An 18,903-nucleotide genomic window follows, 5' to 3' on the forward strand; every position below is an offset into this window, starting at 1 on the left:
GGGCCGTGTATATTCTAGGCCTTCAGCTGTTTGTGTCGCTTAGCCTCGCGTGCGAAGACTTGCCAGAAGAAGCCCCTTGTACAGCCAGCCTTGTTGCTGCATTGAGAGCACATTCTACGGTACCGACGATATATTAAAGGTAGGCAATGCTCCAGGTAGGTGACAATGGCACCAGTTCTTCCCAGCAAAATGATCTTCAATATCTTTGAATTCATCTGTGCATTTCTCGATTTGGCCACAGGCCTGCGAGATACGCCCTTTGGGCAATTCTTGCGCCTGATAGGCTTCAAATCGTATCTTCACTATCCAGAGGAGATATACAACTTCCAAGCACCTTCCTTCTCGACTATATCTGCCAACGACAATGCTGTCGATGAAGAACCTAAGCTCGATCTAGAGGCCAAAAGGACCATGTCCAGGAACTCATATGAGATCAGCATCAGAGAACCGGAGACCATCCGCCGCCTCTCGTCCAAGAACATTACGACAGCCTCTCTTGTCACATGGTATTCGGAGGATGACCCAGAAAATCCTCGCAACTGGAATGATCAAAAGAAAAGTTGGGTGATCATTGTCATGACCCTCTATACATTTGTGGTCTACTGCACCGCTTCGATCATTACCCCTACCGCCGAATACGTGATGCAGCAATACAACGTCTCGATCGAGGTCGCCAGCCTCGGACTGTCACTCTACGTTGTCGGATACGGTGTCGGGCCGATGTTCTTCTCACCAATCTCAGAGATCCCATTCGTAGGACGCAACCCTCCCTACATCTGGTCTTTCGTCGTCTTTTTCCTTGTCAGCATAATCATCGCAGTCGTTGACAATTTTCCCGCCATGGTCGTCCTCCGCTTTCTACAGGGATTTTTCGGCTCCCCTATTCTTGCTTCGGGCGGAGCGACCATCGAAGACATCTACGATCCCTACTCTGCCCCTTACGCCTACATCTGGTGGATAGCCGCCATGTACTGCGGACCTGCCTTTGGGCCTCTCTTCCCTGCCTGGGCTGTCGCATCCGACTGGCGCTGGGCTTTGTGGATAACAGTCATCATGGCCTCAGTCATATTCGTCCTGCTCCCTTTCATGCCCGAAACCTCACCGACAACTATCATCCTACACCGCGCCCGTCGTCTCCGCCTCGCCACGGGCAATCCGTCCTACCTCGCCCCCAGTGAACTGAAGCCTCTAAACCTCGGAACCACTTTTAAACTCGCTCTCAGCAAACCCGGAGAAATCACGATCAAAGACCCAGCGATCGCCTATGCCTGTATCTACGGAAGTATCATATACGGCACCTACTATTCATTCTTCGAGGTCTTCCCTATAGTCTTCCTGCAGCACTACAAGATGTCTTTACATGGCCTAGGACTAATCTTCACCGGAAGCATCTGCGGCGGTTGCCTTATTGGCGTCATCATCTATTACAAGTGAGTTACAACCCTATCTATCCTCAACCTGCCAGCACATTCCCATGGCGCCCTCGTCGCGCCCTTCCAAATCTTCCGCTCCAACCATGTTCCCCGACGCCTGCGGCGTCACTGACATGCCCCTCCAGCTACATTCGCCATTACTTCATCCCCCGCGCGCGCCACATCCTGCACGTCAGCGGCCAAGCCGTGCCTCCCGAAGCCTGGCTCCGTCCTGGCCTCATCGGCGTCTTCGGACCGCCCGTGGGCCTGTTTCTCTTCGCTTGGACCGCCAAGCCATCCATCCATTGGATCGTGCCGACGGTGGGGATCGCCATCTTCGCCGCAGGCAGTTTCGTCGTCTTCCAGGGCCTGATCTGCTACATTCCGCTCGTGTACCCCAAATACGTGGCCAGCTTGTTTGCGGCCAACGACTTTGCGCGAAGCATGTGCGCGGCGGCCATGGTGATGACGTCGAGGTACATGTACGAGAACCTCGGTGTGGCTCGTGGTGTGACGCTGGTGGGCGGGCTGAGTGTGTTTGGGGTGGTCGGCCTGTGGGTTCTGTGGTGGTATGGAGCCGGTTTGCGGGCACGGAGTCGTTTTACTGGTGACTGATTTGATCGACTCTGTGTGAACTGAGCACGGACCTGGTATACGCTGTCATCGCAGCCAAAGCCACTTGGGAAGAACGAGGTGCAGCGGCGTTTCTTGATTCATCGCGTTCGGGCTTGGGAGAAGGCAGACCTTGGGTTGGGGGCTATCTGGCAACCTTATTTAGAGAGATGAATATCGACGCTTCTTGCGTGCACCAAATCAAAGTCCAATAGCCAGATCTATGACCCCTTTCCGACAAAGCTGTCGCCGCCGACACTTACTACGGGAAGCCCGATTTCTGGTGGAATTTGAACGTAAATTGGTGCTGTAGTGGTTGCCCTCACCGTCATATCAACACGGTCGTTCGGCAGCGCCATGTTGTCGCTGCTACGCCGCAACACGATGCCCATTGATTCGATGGAAAGGTACGTCTCGCTATCGCCTCCAAAATACCATTAGGCCTGCAATGAATCGCGCCCCAGTCCCCGGCGAAGTAGCTCGAAATAGTGCCAGCCAGATAGTGCTGGCCGGCTCAGAGCTAGCGAATGCGAGAGATATACATATATACCGGTAGGGAGCCAAAAAATGAATGGTCGTTGCTAAATGCACGGCAACTTATCTTGGCATCGAATGACAGGATGGAGGGAAGGGGCCCGGGCCGGCACGACGGGAAGGCTGGATGGCTCGCAAATCCCTAAAGGGGGCGACGAAAGCCAATTGAGTATCAGACCATGGCTTGCAGCAAGTAACAAAGGTTTTGTGGACGTGGTGTGATATGCAAGCACGCCGGTTCTCTATTTGGGTATCATCTTCCGGGCTGTTCTTGCCAGCCAATGCTATATTCCATGCTTGCGTGTCTCCATCGCCTCACGGCTCTCTCCCTCTCCCCGTAGCCGATGGTGTGGCACGTTGGCTGGTACCTATATGCCGGGTCTTTCCGGCGGGTACGTCCAGCGCACGTTCTTCACCCACGGGCATCCCTCGGTTATAATCATCATATATTCATAAGTCGTGTCGTTGTATTTTCCAATGCGGAGGCCTTTTCCCCCACATATCCTGTCCCTTCGCTAAACGCTGCAATCCGTAGAAAAAAGTAGGGTATCGACTGAACAGCTGAACAATCTTGAAGAGAGCATGGACACAGAGATCTTGCGTCATTTGTGTCATTTGCGTCCCCTATAACGCCTTAGCCACTGCCAGCAACCCAACGAGCGCCAGTTCGGCAGTGTTGTTCGCTGGCTTGGAATTGTAGATCTGCTTGGCCTTCTGCCACTTCGTCTTCTTTGGCTTCTCATGCCCTTCATCTTGCACAGATCGTGAGGATGGAGGCACACTTGAGCCTTTCCGACCGGACTCACGCTTGACCGACCCGGAGCGCAAGGCACCACCATGGCCCCAAGTCTCGGCACGGACTGGGTGGGACGGCCGGGGTGGATCAGCCGTCGGGGGTTGGTAGGTATACCTGGGTGGCTCGTAGTCGCCTGGCGGAGGTGAGAATTGCTGCTGTGGCTGTTTGGCCACAGCTGAGCCCAATGTTGGCGACTGTGGAGGTAGAGCAGGGTGCACGTAAGGACTTCGGTAAGGTTGAACTTGCTTCTGCTGTGAAGAGTTGTAGTAACTAGATGGCGGGAATGTCGAGTGTCTTATAGGCCGTACTGCGTGGGGGTGGTATGAAGACTCGCCCTCGCTATACGGATCCTCGTCATCATATCGTGTTGCTACCGGGAGATACTGTGCGGAGCTATGTCGCCGCTGCTGTTCATTTGGCATCGGCGGGTAGGCCATCTTCGTATTGGCGTACATATCTGGTTGATGTTGTTGGTGATAAGAAGCTGGCCGTGTGTGCGGGGGCTGGTCGCTCTTGGAGTAGCGGCTAATGTCGAGATCATCATAGGAATCGGCGCGATGGCGATGATGATGTTGGTGACGATACGGAGTGTGGCGCGAGCGAGGCCTTGTATAATAATCGTCGTAGTATTCTGAAGGCCGGGGCCGAGAGTGGGAGTGGGAAGATTCGGAGCGGTGAGGCATGCTGGGCGCGAAAAAGCAACGCTAGAAAATTTGGGGGAAGATTCCGTTTGGCGGTCGCAGATGGGGTTTCAGACACATCTGCAAGGATGCGATGCGCCCCGTTTGCTTTTTGTTCACGAGCCAGGTCATGAAGGTGTTGAAGATTGTGAATTTGCAAGTGCACGGCCGATGCCTTTCATATGTGAGCATTCCACGTCAGTACCCAGACCGCCGAGCCAGGACAAGATCGTGGCAACCTCCAGCAAAGCCGTGTAGCCGTTTGCCGCGCCTCGTGAATATCTTCTCCGCTCCGCGCCAGGCGCTTCGACGCAGTGGCCCAGGGTTCCATCGACGCACATGCGGCCCCTTGGCGTCGGTAGCCTTGCTCATGGGCTGCTGCCGACATTCTCCGACGTAGCGAAGACCAACTTGAAACTCATCTCATACCGCCACCTGCTTGTCACGAGTCTCGAAGATGTCGCCGCAGCATGTCCGTGACCTTGCTGTCACGCGCATGGTTAACCTTCAAGAGAAATAATTTGTAGACGATGCAACCCGCGTCGGGGATTGAAGGCAACGCCTGAGCGCAGAAATACCGCCCATCTTGGCTTCGCACGTTGAAAAGCGCCTGGCTCGAGCTTGCCCCGGGGAAGACGTAAGCTTGCAAAAACCGGGGGGCGGTGCCCGATGACAATTCAGGGCCACCAGACCTTTGTCGACGCGTACCATTTTCCCAATATTGCGGGCAATTATGTCGAGAGCCATTTCTGTTGGCGGACTAGCTGCCTTTGTTCGCTATTCACGGAGCATAGTAGCGGGGCGCAGATCGAGCACGAGTCGTCTGACTGACTCCGAACATACAGTGATCATCTGCAGACGCCCCCGAGGTTCAAGATGAGCATACGCTGCGCGAACCCTGCGGGCGAGAACTGTGCATGTCCGGCTTCGAGGGCGACATGTTCTGGCAGGCTTAAGAGTCGCCTTGAGGCAACTGCCTCGTATCAGCCACGGACATCGCCCTCAATAGCCGCATTCACGAGACAAGAAATACGGCTGCGTTTCTCTGCGTCTAGTCTAGACACTAGCAAACAACATCTGTATTTTCTGACATTGTTCTTCTGACCGGCGACTTGAGCAGCACTTGCGAATTGGTAACTGGTGCTTCGCTCACATAACTCACCAATTTCTTTATAGGGAGATAGTCTGCGAAGCTCACCGTTTACACAACGAAGGCCAGAACGGGTCTGGCTGAAGTGGCGGTGTGAACGCAGCCAAGGTGCGAGCCCACCTCTGCGTTCATCGCTGGCCAACACGTCCAGCATGTGGCAGTCTCATTTGACTGATCTGATTTGGGATCGTTGATGGCCGGGTTATCCGTTGTGACGGGTGCTGCTCACGGTCGGATTGTTCGGGGCCGATGTAAAGATCAGGGCAGTGAGCGCTCGCCGATCAGCTCTCTGAGGAGACCACATATGGAGCAGACTGGGTTATTCCCTAAGAAGTCTGGATGCATGGTTCACAAGAAGCCCCGTCGCATAGCAGATTGCGACTGGTAGGTAAAGCTGCCGCGCTCCGCCCACTGACGCGACAGCCAATTGAGCATAACCGGGGAGTGGAGCAGAAGCCCTGGTATTCGAAATATCTCAAAGTCTGCTCACACAACTCCTCATGATTTTCGACTCTCGCGATTGCTGCAGAATGCAAGCAGAAACTTGCAACAGGTGAGGACATACTTGCAAGCTTTGGTAAAGCTTTCATCTTGCTGGAAACCGACCCCGAGCTTGATGGGCATATCTCCGATCTTATCACCCTGAATAGGGTAAGGAAGCACCGGCTTGTTCAACTTTGTCTTGCTTGGACTTCTTGTCATGTTTTGGGCGGTGTGGCTTTCGGGCTCATTCGTAGTACGCTCAACATGGTCACCTAGTTGCGCTAGACAGTCCAGGAAAGCAACCATCCCAGCATCAAATTTTCGATGGTTGAATACACGTCCAATGGCGGTCTCGCCGCTACTAAAAAGTTCAAGCGGAGTGACCTTGGGCTGTGGGCCTTTCGATCGAGCTTCTCCAGGACCTTGGTTCACATTGGGCGCTTGCTGAGGATACTCCAGCTTCTCGATGCGGGACGTGCTGCCCAGCGGCCGAAGTCGGTAGCCACTGAAAGTATAATTCAGACGTTCTGCAACTGTCGCCAGCAAAAGGAGGGTTTGGCCCCATGCGGCATTGATCTCAGCCCATTCAACATTCTGTCCAGGTAGTCGTCCTAACCTTAGTCCGTTGATGGTGGCGAAGAGGCCATCATGGCCAATACAGAACGTGTCGTTGTAGACGTTCGTTCGCTGTAGTTTGTCGAGCTGCTGCTGATCGTGGGCGTACTTCTGTTGCAGGGAAACTAGTTCGGTGTTCAAGTCGTATGTCTCTGTCTCATAAGCATTCCTTGCGGCCCAAAAGGCCTGTTCTTCGCTCTGGAATCTTCGACTGTCTTCCTCAATATTGGCAAGCTCTTCTTCGAGAGCAGCCTTTTCCGCCTCCAGCTTGAGCAATTCGGCGTACGCCTCTTCGTCTTGACGCTGGAGTTGTTCAAGTTCCTTATCAGCCTGGGCCTCTTCATTAGGCCCATTAGACGAGTTCTGCTGTAGGGATTTGAGGAACCCAGCGTATGCGTCTCTTTCTCGGCTGGCCGCCGCGAGTCGTGCTGTGAATGACTGCAGCAGCAGTGACGTGCACTCGGTGCAGATTGGGTGATCGATGTCAGAATGAGATGAAAGGATGCTGAACAGCTTTTCGTTCTTGACCACCTTTGAGTGCATAGATTCACCCTCGGGGGCACTATGTACAGGACGGAGAGCGTCTCCGTGGGCGGCTTTGTGACCATTTACCGTTGATTGCGCCCGTTCGGACCCCACAATCTGCGACTTACTGATCTCGATGAAAGACATGTCTGGCATCTTGGGGCGTGTAGCTCCATCTTGAGACTGATCTGCCTCCTCGTCGTATGGCGCAGGTATGGTACGCTTGTGTAGAGGGGACGATGCTTGACGTGCAGCTCGATCGTAGAGCTCCTTTCGCTCGGCTGCATAGTTCAGTTTTGAGGATGGTACCGCGTTCTGCTGAGATTTTACCGCAGAGCCTATGCTGCCTGTCAGTGGTTTGTACCCTATGATGAGAGCGCCGGACCTATGAGCAAATCGAATGCAGCTGGATTCAGATCGTCAAGCGAGCTGTCAACCTTCAGCGGCGTGCGACATTTTTGACAGTACATCATGCCGACGTATCGCGTTCATAAACTGGCCAGGATACATCCATAGACATCATCGCCTGTGTGTCGTTTAGAACAACGGAAGAAGTGACGCCTTGAATTGGGGACAAATCAAGATGCCTACAGCCTTGAAGTTGGGGCTGCAGCCTTCCGGTGTGACCCCTCAGCCGCCAAGCCCCTTAGGCAAGTGGCGCGGGGAGTCGCGTGTCGCGTCCTTGCCCTTTCGATCTAGATGATATGCAGCAAGCCTCGGTCTCGATTTAGCCACGAAGAAATGGCTGCACGTTTACGAAGTCATTGTTGAAGTCGGTCGCCCGCGCAATGGAGCCCCCACTCAAGAGACCACGGCTCTCCATCTTCGCGAATGAGCCGCCGAATGTAGAGCTGGATACGGCCCGCCATTACAATGATCAGCATTTGAAAGGGCGCTTTGAGGCAATCTTCGAAAAATACGAGCGAGACTTTGCCGGTGTGGGCGATGAAGTCGATCTTGCCACCGGAGACATCGTCGTCGATAACGGTCATCTGGCCAGTCTCGCCGAGGACACCGACACTAGGAGTGAGGCTGACGAATCTGATGTTGAACCCTCGCCCGCAAGATCGGCCGTGGCCTCGGCTCAAAAGAAGCTGATCACAGATGGCCGATCAATGCTTCGCGCAATGACTGTGGCTCCAGACCGCGAGGATGCTTATTTCGACAATGAGAACGCAGACGATGTCATTGAAAGCATTGAGATGATCGCAGAAAATGCTGGTCTTGCTGAGGCAGCAGATGCCGATAGTGAATCTGACGAAGGTGAAGCCGACAATGCTTCTGAAGACGATCATCGCAATGACTCTGCCGCCGGTTCTGGTGAAGGACCAAGGATCATACATCAAAATGTGCCCGACACTGCAGACTCTGATCACGACTCCTTGTTTGGGGTCCCGGATGAGCGTGCCTCGAGCCCTGATTCACTTTTCGAACAGCCTACCGCGGCCAGCTCTGCTACACCAGGAGAAGAAATTCGGTCGGTGGAAGGCTTTTTTGATGATATAGGAGATCTCGATCACGAAGCCGTGATTGCAAGGTTCGGTCAGAAGGCGGGTCAGGAAGTCTTGGATCTGATCCAGAAACGCGACAAAGCAGAACTGCATATCGAAGCTGCGTGGCGAATTCCTGTTCAAATTGAACGAAGAGCAGGCTCTGTAGGTACTCCCCCTAAGCTGCCTGGCTTTCAACACCCGTCTGCTGGAATTTTTCAAGGAGATTCGACGCCCAAGCAAACCACATCCTTGTGGAGTCTGGGAAGGCAGACAAAGAGTCGGTTGGAGATTCATCAAGATCGCACTATGAGAGTGATCCGAGCTGAGTCTGAGGATCCGCTGCAGGAGGGCTTCGGCGACTCCGGTCATGTGGAAGTTCGTGTCGCCGAAATGAGTCTTGACCGTGCGACGCGACTTCTCAAACGAGGCATGTGCCCATTTTGCAAGGAAGAATATTTCAATCTAATTGCCGTCACCGAGCATTTAAATGGGCAATTGGCGAAGCTGGAACATGGAAGTACAGACGCAGAATCCCACAGCGCGGATCGCATAGAGGAGCTTCTGTCGAATTTACCTCAAGCCAGTGGCCATGAGGAAGAGGACGATGATACATCGGAAGCCGAGCCTGACCATGATGAGGACGCCGAAAACACAACCCCAACTCAGCAGCGACCGGTCGTTCAAAGTGTGGAGTCTGATGTGAAATTGATGGATGATGGGATTGTGCCCGACGAAACGCCTGACGGGACTGGAGTGGTCTCTACTTCAACCGTTGGAACATTGGTCATAAGCGATGATGCAGAGAGCGACTCCAATGAAAGCGTCGATGACCTTTTCTTTGATGCTGGCTACTCCCAGACCAATCTTCTTGCCGGCAAAGGCGTTGAAGCCTCTGTTACTCCCAAGGAACAGGCGTCGAACGCGTTCTTCGAAACGAGACGAGCAGGCTCAGGCCTTCGTGATGGTGTCCCGGGTGCTTCTCCCACTCCTGCCCGCTCCAAAAGATCCTCGAATCGGCGTCAAAATCGAAGGTTCTTACGAGGGAAAGAAGCGGCTGCAGAAACCCGCCCTTCAGGAGGGTTAACACCAGAGTATGAATCTCTGGGCTATCCCGAGTTTCGAGAGACTGCAGACCCGTTTGACCGGGATGGCTCCCGCAGCTACCGGGGCCGAGCTACCGAACTGGAACAATCACTGCTCTCATTGAGACCGCGGAAAGCTAAAAGAAACGTCTCATACACTATTGCAGCGAAACCACCGGCCCAGAAGAAGGGCAAAAAGCCCGCAGCGGAGGCGAAGTCGAGGACAAAGGAGAAGGGAAAGCCTGCTTCCGAGCCCTCAAGAAGTAGCTACTCTAGCAAGGCCTTTGGCCGGACTGATGCGAATGATGTGGACACGACTAATACCCGAGGAGTCTTGAGCAGCGGTCCCCAGGGTGCAGCTTCAGACCCTTCTAAAAACGAGCAGGACACTATCAACGCCGCCTTCGAGGTCGTGGATTCCGAGCATGACACAGCTGTGCTCCATCAGGGGTATAGCCAGGATTCTGGCAGCGACAGAGAAGACTCTGCAGAGACAGATTATTCCCCGCCACCGGTTTACCATTTCACAGTCTCAGATTTCAAATGTCTAGTGCTGCACCACGAAGCCGAATATTCCGACCTTGCAGCCTTCGGCGAGATCATGACGAACCATTATTACAACTACCGACTGCCTGTTGATCCACTGTCTCGCACCGAAATGCAGTCTGACTGGTCAGAGAACGATGAAGCACTACTTCATAGCCTCAGCCGCAATCCAGAAACACTCATGGAAACCATCAAGCGAAGACTGCATCAACACAACCAGTTTGACATTGGCAATCGCTTGGCGGAGCGCTGGCTCATGGAAGCGTCAGCAGGCATTGACGCGCTGCCAGAGGTTGTTCCTGAGCCTCGACTTCTGTTACCGGGTCAGTCCTCTTTTGTCAGGAGAGGCAACACGCACCAGATTCTAGATCTCGCCGACTCAGATGCGGTGATCGACAACTACGACGATGTATTTGTATCCAGGGGGAGAACAGCAGCACGTGAGCCGCTCAGGTCGCGCATTTGCCGTGAAATGAGTCCCAGTGGCATCTGGCGAGGCTGTGGTAGAGTCTACTCCCAGCGATCCGCCGTGTATCGACATTGGAAGACCACGAACCGAGCCTGTATGTTTTCTGGCTACAACACTCGATTGGAGGCGAGGCAAAAGCAGAGAATCCGTGCGACGAAAGAGGACGGCCATCCTTGCCGTTCGACGAGTCCTGGAGGCACTGTCCGCGGCTGTGAGAGGAGGTTCCGGCAGAAATCGACTCTCTACCGACATTGGCGAACCAACGGCGTCAAATGTCGTCCTGCTGGTGTCGCCGCGTCCGACCTCAATACTAGCGACGCTGAGGAAGTTCCAGAGTCGGACCACGGGCAGGGTAATGCCATCACAAGTTAAGCAACTACGGGGCATTGATGTCGCCCGACACTGTTTCGTTATCGCCACGCTCTCTCAGATCCCTCCCCGACAGTATGTCGTCCAATTCCACCTTGGTCTCGCCGCCAGGATCGCCTATCTGTGCCCAAAACTTCGATAAATGCCGCATACCACTGTCACACAGTATCGTCACGATTCTATGGCCCGGTCCCAGCTCCAACGCCGTCTTCAATGCAGCAACACCTGTACATAGCATAGTCAGCATTATCATCACGAACATAACGAATCACTCCCAAACTTACAGTTCACCGCACTACTCCCCCCAACGAACCACCCCTCATGCTCCACCAACCACCGCGCCATATTCTTCGCCTGCGCATCCGTCACCTTCACCGCATCATCCACCACCCCTTTCTCACTCCCCACCTCCCAATTCCGCGTGCTCCTTACCAGTCCAATCCCTTCTATGACAGTATCGACCTGACTGCGCCGCCTCGTGCCCTCTCGCTCATACTCGCTCCAAAACACCCCGTTCCTAACCTTGTTATACAGCCCACTCCCCTGCGGATCCGCCAGTACCACTTTACACGCCTCGTCCTTCTCCTTCAAGAACAATCCCACCCCACTGACCGTGCCCCCCGTCCCCGCACCCGCCACAAACGCATCCACCCTCCCCGCCATCTGCGCCCACACCTCCGGGCCCGTCCCCTCAAAATGCGCGCGCCAGTTCGCGTCCGTCTCGAACTGATTCGCGAACCAGCCGCGCCCGCGCACAGCGATCGCCTGCCCGTCCGGCAGCAGCAGGGACGTGCTGCCCGCCTCGAACGCGCGTGTGTGCTCGGCGGCAAGGCGGCGCGCCACGTTGACAAAGTGCTTCTGGTCGACGATGGGCGCGGGCGGCACGCGCGTGACTTTGGCGCCCAGCTTGCGCAGCAGGTTGGACTTCTCGATGGCTTGGTCTGAGGGCATGATGATGTGGCAGTGGATGCCTTGGGCGCGGGCGAGGGTGGCGAGGCTGATGCCCGTGCTGCCGACGGTGCCTTCGTAGATGGTGTCGCCGGGCTGGAGGAGGGGTGGGGGGTTGGTGTTGGTGTCACTACTGGGAGAAGGGTTGGTGGCGAGGGAGGTGAGGATGGAGAGGGCGACGCGGTCTTTGGGGCTGCCGCCGGGGTTGAGGAGTTCGAGTTTGGCGTATATGGAGCATTGCGTGAGGCGGGAGAGGGTGGGGAGGAGGACCAGGGGGGTGTGGCCGATGGTGGAGGCGAGTGAGGGGGATGCTGAGGGTGGTGGGGTTGGTTCTGATGATTGAGGGTTGTCGGAATGGGAGTGTAGTAACGCAGGGGAAGTGGAGAGATCAGTCGTGGTGTAGTGTTGGCGAGCTTTCGCGAGGGTGTAGGCGAGGATGGCTCCAGATGCCACGGCCAGAAAGAGGTGGTGTGTTTCCCATGCTGGCATGCTGACGTCTCTCAGCTCGGCGTTAGAAGCTGAGGATCTATCGCTGAATCCTTTTTGAATGCTGGAGAGCCTATTACCGACATAGAGCCATCTCAGGAGCGAAAGCTGGATAGACAGACCAAGACAATTTGAGGAACCTTGAAATTCACTGCCTGTAGTTTGTACTCTAGGGCGGCCTCCAGGATCCAACATCGCCGTTCCACTCCACCACCGCCATCTGGCCAACGCGACGACACGACCGCTCTCCTTCGTAGGCCACCTTCGACCTCTACACCATCGCACCTCCCACCGATGCCATAAACCCCCAACCCCCTCATCGCCATCATGCCCGACAACGACACCGGCGCCCTCAACTGGCGCCTGTCCGCCCACCCCGTCACGCTCCTCACCTTCCTAGGCTTCCGTCTCGGTATGCCTTCACCACCCCGTCATCCCTACGCCCCTCCCAAAAACTAACCTCTCCCACCCAACACCAGGCTCCCTCCTAATGTACCTCTTCGGCGTCCTCTTCATCCGCAACTTCATCCTCGTTTTCATCATCACCCTGCTCCTCCTCTCCCTCGACTTCTACTACCTCAAGAACATCGCGGGCCGCCGCCTCGTGGGGCTGCGCTGGTGGAACGAGGTCGACACCGCCACGGGCGACAGCCACTGGGTCTTTGAGTCGCGCGAGACACAGGCCAATACCGGCGGAGGAATACAGAATCCCACGGACAAGCGCTTCTTCTGGATGGCCATGTATGTGGTGCCCGTGTGCTGGGTCGCGCTGGCGGTGCTGGCGATCGTAAGGCTGCAGAGTCTGATTTGGTTGGTGACAATTGGTGAGTTTTCGCGCTCTGTTTACTTTTTTTTGCGTTCTGGGATACTGCGTGGCATCCTGGGGAGTCAAGAGGAAAAGGAGGTTTGCTAATGGATAGCAGTGATTGCGCTGGTGTTGACGATCACGAATACGGTTGCCTTCTCGAGATGCGATAAGTTCAGCCAGGCGAGTGGATGGGCGGGCAGTGCTTTCAGTGGCAGCGGCCTCGCGCGCGGCCTGGCGGGGAACATGGTTGGGCGGTTTTTCAAGTGAGAAAGAATATGGCTTTCTATGAGGGCGTGGAAGCAAGTGTATCATAACAATAGCTGGGGCGCAAAGGAGCTAGACGGGTAAGAGTATAAGAGTTGCTGGCGAAATAGTGTCCCAGTGCACGAATGCGAAGCGCTGACGGGGCTACATCAACCCCTCCACTGTACATGGGTCGAGTGTGTCCATCGCTGTATGCATCCTTCGTCACTAACCATCTAAACCTCTTCAACATGCTCGTGCCATGCACCTGCTCTTTCAACGACTCTAGTACTTGTCCGGCAACGAATTCTCCAGGTCCACCAGCTCCGTCGTCATGGTCTTCCACCGGTTGTCCTCCTCCTTCGTGGGTCGCGGCAGAGGCCGCCTGGAGTAACCGCCGTAGCCGTAGTGGCCCATCATGGCGCTCTTGGTGCCCGGCACGCCGCCCGCAATGACAGCCCAGTCACCACGCGCAACAATGGCCTGGAGCTTCTGGGCCTCCTCGACCTTGCCCTCCGCATACAGGTCGAACACCTTGACGCACGCCCTGGGTGCGACATTGGCGAGGCCGCTGATGATGCCCGAACCTCCTGCGATGAGGGTCTGCAGCGTGAAGTCGGCAGAGCCGCCCATGCACATCCATCCTGAGCCAGCTGCTTTGGGCGTGGCGGCATTGACGCTGTTTGCGATGCGGTTTAGCTTGCCGGTGTTGCCACAGGTCAGCTTGGTGCCGACGATGTTGGGGTGTTGGGCCAGCTCGATGATGGCGTCCGAGTCGAGGTCTACACCGGCGACGGCGCCAGGGTAGTTGTAGATGATGATAGGGATGGGAGAGGCGGAAGCAAGGTCTTTGTAGAATTGGAGAATATCTGACCGCGAGTAAGAGGCCTTGTAGTAGCAGGGTGGGAGTGTCATAGAGTAGTCGGCGCCCGCTTCTTTAGCGTCCTTGCAGAGCGAGATGGTCTCGCGGGTCGATTGTGCGGCGCAGCCGGCGACGACAGGAACGGATGTGAATCCAGCATCATCGAGGGCTTTGCGGGCGGCGGAAATAATCTGCTTGCGCTCTTCGGCGGTCAAGTGCACCGCTTCGCCGTTGGACCCCTGGCAGGTGATGGCGGCCAAGCCGGCCCTGGCCATACGAACAGCGTGCTTCGCGGTGGCGGCGACGTCAACGTCCTCATTGTCGTCGAAGAAGGCGACCATGGGCACATTTATGCCAGGAACGAGCTTGCGCTCGGGGCTTTGACCGTTGACACCGTTGGTCGCCATGGCTTCTGTTTCGTTTCGTAAGTGTGTGGTCCGGATATGTGGTGCGCTGCAAGTCAGGCGGTGAATTTCCTGAGGCGGAGGTATCAATAAAGGCGAAAAACGCGTCTACAGCTCCGGGACGGGTTGATTATAAAGTGTCTGTAAATCTGGCCGGCGTGACAACCGATTCCCTCCTTATTACAACACCGGAGAGGCTCTTTAGAGGGGCGCGAGGGGTGCAGAGGCGACTTTGACTCCGCAGAATGTGGCAGGAGTGGGGGGCACGGCGGAACTGCGAGCGAGAAGAGACGGGATCAATTCGCGGGGGCGTCCATTGCTTCCCCTCGTCGTCAGATGCCACACCTTGTGCTGGTCGTATGTATGTTGGCGAGACATGGCCGGCTTGACTCTCTGCTGTCTGTGACCACCAACTACCTTTCCTCGGCAGCACATACCTCCAGAGCTCGATGCACGTTCTGTAGACAAGGCAGGCAGTCGGTTGCGGTCAACGCCGCGTTCGGATAGAATCGTGGGGGCACCCCACGACCAAAACTCCAATGCCTGAGATGTGGCGTTGAGATGATCACTGCCTGTGTAGGAAATGTAGGGCATCGCCCCCGCACCGCAGCCCTGGCCCGGCCGAGGATAGGGCTTTATTCTTGCTGGAACCGCCGTTCTCGCCGCCGAATGAGTTCTGCAATAGGAACATCGTCTTCATCGTAGAACTCTACGCCCTCATCGACGCCATAGTCTTCCAGTCGATTGCCGCCGGAGTCTTGCCAGCCTTCTTCGCCATTAATGTCGTCGTCGCTCTCGAGGTCGTCGCTTTCTATAGGCTCGTTGGTTTCCTGATCAAACCGACCGCCGAAGGCTTTGCGGCGAACTAGATCCGCCTGCTGACGTTCTTTGAAAGCGCGGAGCTCTTCCTCTGGGGATAAACCATTGTGACGGTATGTGAATGCGTTCTTCGCATCAAGTGCCCGTGGCGCACGCGGCATCCGATCCGGATCTGGTGGTGGCCAAGTCTGTCCAGGATCTTCGAAGCCGTTGGTCTCGAATGTGAGGCCATCAGTTTTGACTCCTGCAGCAAATGGCCAGAACCAAGCCAGTATGTTCCATGTGCCCATGTTATCGCGCAGGTTGCCCCAGAAGCCGATGTCGTAAGGGAACTCATGCTTATCGATCTTGACTCTGATACCGTCCGGCCCATCCAGGTAGCCTCCCATGACACGCGCTCGTCGTAATAGCTGCTGATGTCTCTCAATCTCCCAACCTTCGATGGTCGTGACGTTTGTGGTGATCATATAGATACCGCGGCAAAGCATGATGCCGACCACAAACAAAGTAAGCGAATTGGTCATGATCAGAACGAAGAGGTGTACCAGTTGCCAGACTGTGGGTCCGTGGTACGCCGGCATGTTTCTGGCATCCCACACTTCTGCTGCCCGGATGTAGAGGAAGTACTCTAGGTAGACCATTGAGGTAGTAGCGTAAAAGAGAAAGCGCATGAAATGAGGGATGGTAAAGTGGGACACACAGTTACTCGTCCAGGGACAATGATGGTCCATCTGGGGAATACATCGTTTGCAGACCTTGCAATGATGTGAGCGCGGCGGCTTGATGGCATCGCATTTGCGGCAGTAGCGGGTTCGTGGCTTGCGCTCAGCATCAGCCTTTTCTTCCGCCTGGTCCCGTAGCCAATACTCCGGCACTCGGCCAGGGTCTGTGCGGCATGTCCTGGCGTAGGATATCCAAATACATGCGACGAGAACGTTAAAGCGGATTTTTTGGTGCTTGGACAATGGACCAGGCGCGAGGTACTCGAACAGCAGCTGTGATGAATATGACAGGAAGGCAATGAGCACGACCACTCCCGGAACGGCAAGTCTGGCTATCCATGGATTGTCATACTTGGACATCCTGTACGGCCTGTTCAGCGAGCAAGAGATTCGAGATGAAAGAAATGCAGTGGGAGCAATAAGACTTTAGGAGTGTGCTCAGGGGTTTCGAGATATTATGTAAGCACGCCAACGCCGCATTGGGAATACTCCGTCGCAATCATCTTGAGCCTTTGATCATATCCTATCATCGCAGATACACTTCTGCCATCTCATATTCCTCCTCAAGCCGGTTCAGCTCTCCTCCTTTTCCCCCTCATGTGACATCTAGCTCGTTCAGCCGTGTCAGGCACATCCGCGTGTAACGCAAGCCTACTCACGATAACCGTCCACGGCCAATGTGATGAAACAAATGCTTCGTGGCATATTGATACCAGGTGGTCGAAATAGTCGACATGCCATCGTACGTGTCGGGGAATATTCACGCCTCATCTGTGTCTATAGCACAGACTGTCTGTGGCGTGGTCTGTAGTGCCCTGATCTTTGCTTGTGGTCAAGAGAACGGATCGTCACACCTGACATGACCGTGCTCTGCGTCGATATCGTCTCGTCCCAAGTCTAAGTCTCCTGACTGTCTAGCCCTACGTGGATCCGAGCCCAACGGACCGCCTCCTCGGCCACACCGCTCTCACGAGGGAGCTCTTGCGAGATTTGATCGACCAATCTCTTACCGGTGAAATCTGTCCACCAATTCTTCAAGCTATGCAGAACCACACCCCAATGCAAGGTAATCATCAGAGCCATCTGGTCGCGTTCCTTGAGCATTTGCACGAAAACGTCACCAATCTCTGCTGGCCAAGCGATCGACATGCTCCTTGAGCGCATGGCACGTTCTTCGAGCAGCTCCACTGCGTGACTGAACATTTTGAATTGTTGCGTGTACTCGCGACCCGCATATTTGGATCGTGCCAGCAGAGACGTCAGTCGTTGCATGGGCTGTCTCATGGTCTCGTCATACATTTCCGGGTCATCGCAGTTGTCGTAGGCTTCTTTGAATGGACCGTGGCGCAACCAGGGTTCCGCAGCTGTCATCAGAGATACAAGGCAAGAAATCCATTCCGAAGATATGACAATGCTTTCTAGTGGACTCTTGCCAGTATCTTCACCACCGGTGGGTAATTGTGCCAACACGACAGACGTTGGGATGTTCAGGATGGTGAACCCGAACAAGGCGTTACAGTTGTCGGCGCAGACGTTCAATAGCTCGGGCCGGGCGGCAATGACTGCGCTGTTCTGGTATTCAAGGGCGATACTAGTGTAGGTTGAGCGTGCCTGGGCAGAATCTGCTTCCGCTGCGATCTGAGTAGCCGAAAGAGCTAGCATGACATCCATTAGGAAGCTAAATTTCAGACCGAGATCCGTAACGACGCCTTGCCAGATGTGAGCATCCATGCTACCTTTCCTGTGGAATGATTTGGAACTTTGAAGACACCATTGGCGCATGAGAGCGAGCTCTTTCAGCCTGGGGTTTGACGGTGTTGAACACTGATCATAATCGACGCTGGTGGAAGTGGAAACGTCTGGTGAGTTGGAGAACAGAGACGAGCGGCCTGAGCTCTCGGTTGCACTAGGTGGCTGAGATTCTGGCCTCGAGCATTGCGGTGCCACATGTTCGATGTGAGGTTTGGAAAGCGGCGCGGAGGGTGGCACCGTGAGCGTTATGAAGCCATCGTCCCGCCGCGTGTATTGACAATCGAGATGTCGGACCGCACATTTCCCGCAGGGTGGTCCCGTTTCATCGCATTTAATCCGGCGAGTACGGCAGACATCACAGCCATTCCGAGACTTCGTGTGGGTCCGTCTGGAAGGCATTGCTGGTGTTTTAAGCCGTTCCTATTGCGTTTGCGGAGGACCACATGTTCGTGTCAGATATCAGGCATCCGTGAATAATGATAAAGGCCAGAGTGGATCGCGTCATCCGCCACGTCCCGGAACTGAAGCGACCCGGGAACAGCAGCCAATCAAATCCATTCGTGGCTCGTGGCATGAACCAGAGGCGCGCTCGAGACACTGTTCATCTGTGGCTTGCATTCGAGGATAGTGGTCGATTCACGTTACCTTTGGACATTGGCGATGCCGATGGCCATATTGAGACGCCAGCAAACAAGCAAGTTGCAGCGGTGTCGCTAGCAAGTTGTGGTACCGGTCGGCCCCAGTGAACCTGCAGATGACATGTAGGTGTATATTTGTCTCCATTCAAGATCGATATAGTCCACATGCTGAGGGTCACTTGAGATGCATCGCAAGTCTCGCGGCCAAATGGACTGCATGTGTGTTTAGTATACATACCGTTCAAGCTGGATCGGCCTCGGCAGGACCGACTTTCGGCAAGACCCTGCGTTCTGCTGCGCAAGCGAATTCCATATGTGTTCGGGAGTTCCAGTATGAAATTTATCATCACTTTATTCGATGATTCTGCCGCGGGTCGAGGACGTGCATCGATGAAAGATGTCAATTGAATTAACAACTTGGTGTGCCAAGGCGGCGCGACGGAGACCAGAACGCG

General features: G+C 55.0%; 10 protein-coding genes across 10 annotated transcripts; 3 read left to right on the forward strand and 7 right to left on the reverse strand.

The window, feature by feature from the left end:
- Positions 1-189: 189 nt before the first annotated feature.
- HMPREF1541_08359 (uncharacterized protein) lies at positions 190-2,027 on the forward strand (the record flags this gene model as incomplete). Its single annotated transcript, XM_008722678.1, has 2 exons — positions 190-1,430; positions 1,559-2,027. 2 exons carry the CDS (start codon positions 190-192, stop codon positions 2,025-2,027), a joined length of 1,710 nt encoding a protein of 569 aa, XP_008720900.1.
- Positions 2,028-3,182: 1,155 nt separating this feature from the next.
- Positions 3,183-3,791, reverse strand: HMPREF1541_08360 (uncharacterized protein; the record flags this gene model as incomplete). The annotated part of the gene is made up of 1 exon (XM_008722679.1): positions 3,183-3,791. The coding sequence occupies one exon, from the start codon at positions 3,789-3,791 to the stop codon at positions 3,183-3,185; it is 609 nt and encodes a 202-aa protein (XP_008720901.1).
- Positions 3,792-5,682: 1,891 nt separating this feature from the next.
- HMPREF1541_08361 (uncharacterized protein) lies at positions 5,683-7,277 on the reverse strand (the record flags this gene model as incomplete). The annotated part of the gene is made up of 2 exons (XM_008722680.1): positions 5,683-7,145; positions 7,193-7,277. The coding sequence occupies 2 exons, from the start codon at positions 7,275-7,277 to the stop codon at positions 5,683-5,685; spliced, it is 1,548 nt and encodes a 515-aa protein (XP_008720902.1).
- A 318-nt stretch (positions 7,278-7,595) lies between these two features.
- Positions 7,596-10,769, forward strand: HMPREF1541_08362 (uncharacterized protein; the record flags this gene model as incomplete). The annotated part of the gene is made up of 1 exon (XM_008722681.1): positions 7,596-10,769. One exon carries the CDS (start codon positions 7,596-7,598, stop codon positions 10,767-10,769), a length of 3,174 nt encoding a protein of 1,057 aa, XP_008720903.1.
- Positions 10,770-10,773: 4 nt separating this feature from the next.
- On the reverse strand, positions 10,774-12,203 carry HMPREF1541_08363 (uncharacterized protein; the record flags this gene model as incomplete). The annotated part of the gene is made up of 2 exons (XM_008722682.1): positions 10,774-10,991; positions 11,051-12,203. 2 exons carry the CDS (start codon positions 12,201-12,203, stop codon positions 10,774-10,776), a joined length of 1,371 nt encoding a protein of 456 aa, XP_008720904.1.
- A 324-nt stretch (positions 12,204-12,527) lies between these two features.
- Positions 12,528-13,275, forward strand: HMPREF1541_08364 (golgi apparatus membrane protein tvp23; the record flags this gene model as incomplete). Its single annotated transcript, XM_008722683.1, has 3 exons — positions 12,528-12,612; positions 12,680-13,024; positions 13,124-13,275. The coding sequence occupies 3 exons, from the start codon at positions 12,528-12,530 to the stop codon at positions 13,273-13,275; spliced, it is 582 nt and encodes a 193-aa protein (XP_008720905.1).
- A 261-nt stretch (positions 13,276-13,536) lies between these two features.
- HMPREF1541_08365 (uncharacterized protein) lies at positions 13,537-14,520 on the reverse strand (the record flags this gene model as incomplete). The annotated part of the gene is made up of 1 exon (XM_008722684.1): positions 13,537-14,520. One exon carries the CDS (start codon positions 14,518-14,520, stop codon positions 13,537-13,539), a length of 984 nt encoding a protein of 327 aa, XP_008720906.1.
- A 632-nt stretch (positions 14,521-15,152) lies between these two features.
- Positions 15,153-16,418, reverse strand: HMPREF1541_08366 (uncharacterized protein; the record flags this gene model as incomplete). The annotated part of the gene is made up of 1 exon (XM_008722685.1): positions 15,153-16,418. One exon carries the CDS (start codon positions 16,416-16,418, stop codon positions 15,153-15,155), a length of 1,266 nt encoding a protein of 421 aa, XP_008720907.1.
- A 537-nt stretch (positions 16,419-16,955) lies between these two features.
- HMPREF1541_08367 (uncharacterized protein) lies at positions 16,956-17,789 on the reverse strand (the record flags this gene model as incomplete). The annotated part of the gene is made up of 1 exon (XM_008722686.1): positions 16,956-17,789. The coding sequence occupies one exon, from the start codon at positions 17,787-17,789 to the stop codon at positions 16,956-16,958; it is 834 nt and encodes a 277-aa protein (XP_008720908.1).
- A 291-nt stretch (positions 17,790-18,080) lies between these two features.
- On the reverse strand, positions 18,081-18,209 carry HMPREF1541_08368 (uncharacterized protein; the record flags this gene model as incomplete). The annotated part of the gene is made up of 1 exon (XM_008722687.1): positions 18,081-18,209. A coding segment is annotated over one exon (129 nt), but the record flags the coding sequence as incomplete, so codon positions are not given.
- Between the last annotated feature and the right edge of the window lie 694 nt (positions 18,210-18,903).

Source organism: Cyphellophora europaea (assembly GCF_000365145.1).
Source record: "Cyphellophora europaea CBS 101466 unplaced genomic scaffold supercont1.8, whole genome shotgun sequence".
Taxonomy (NCBI): domain Eukaryota; kingdom Fungi; phylum Ascomycota; class Eurotiomycetes; order Chaetothyriales; family Cyphellophoraceae; genus Cyphellophora; species Cyphellophora europaea.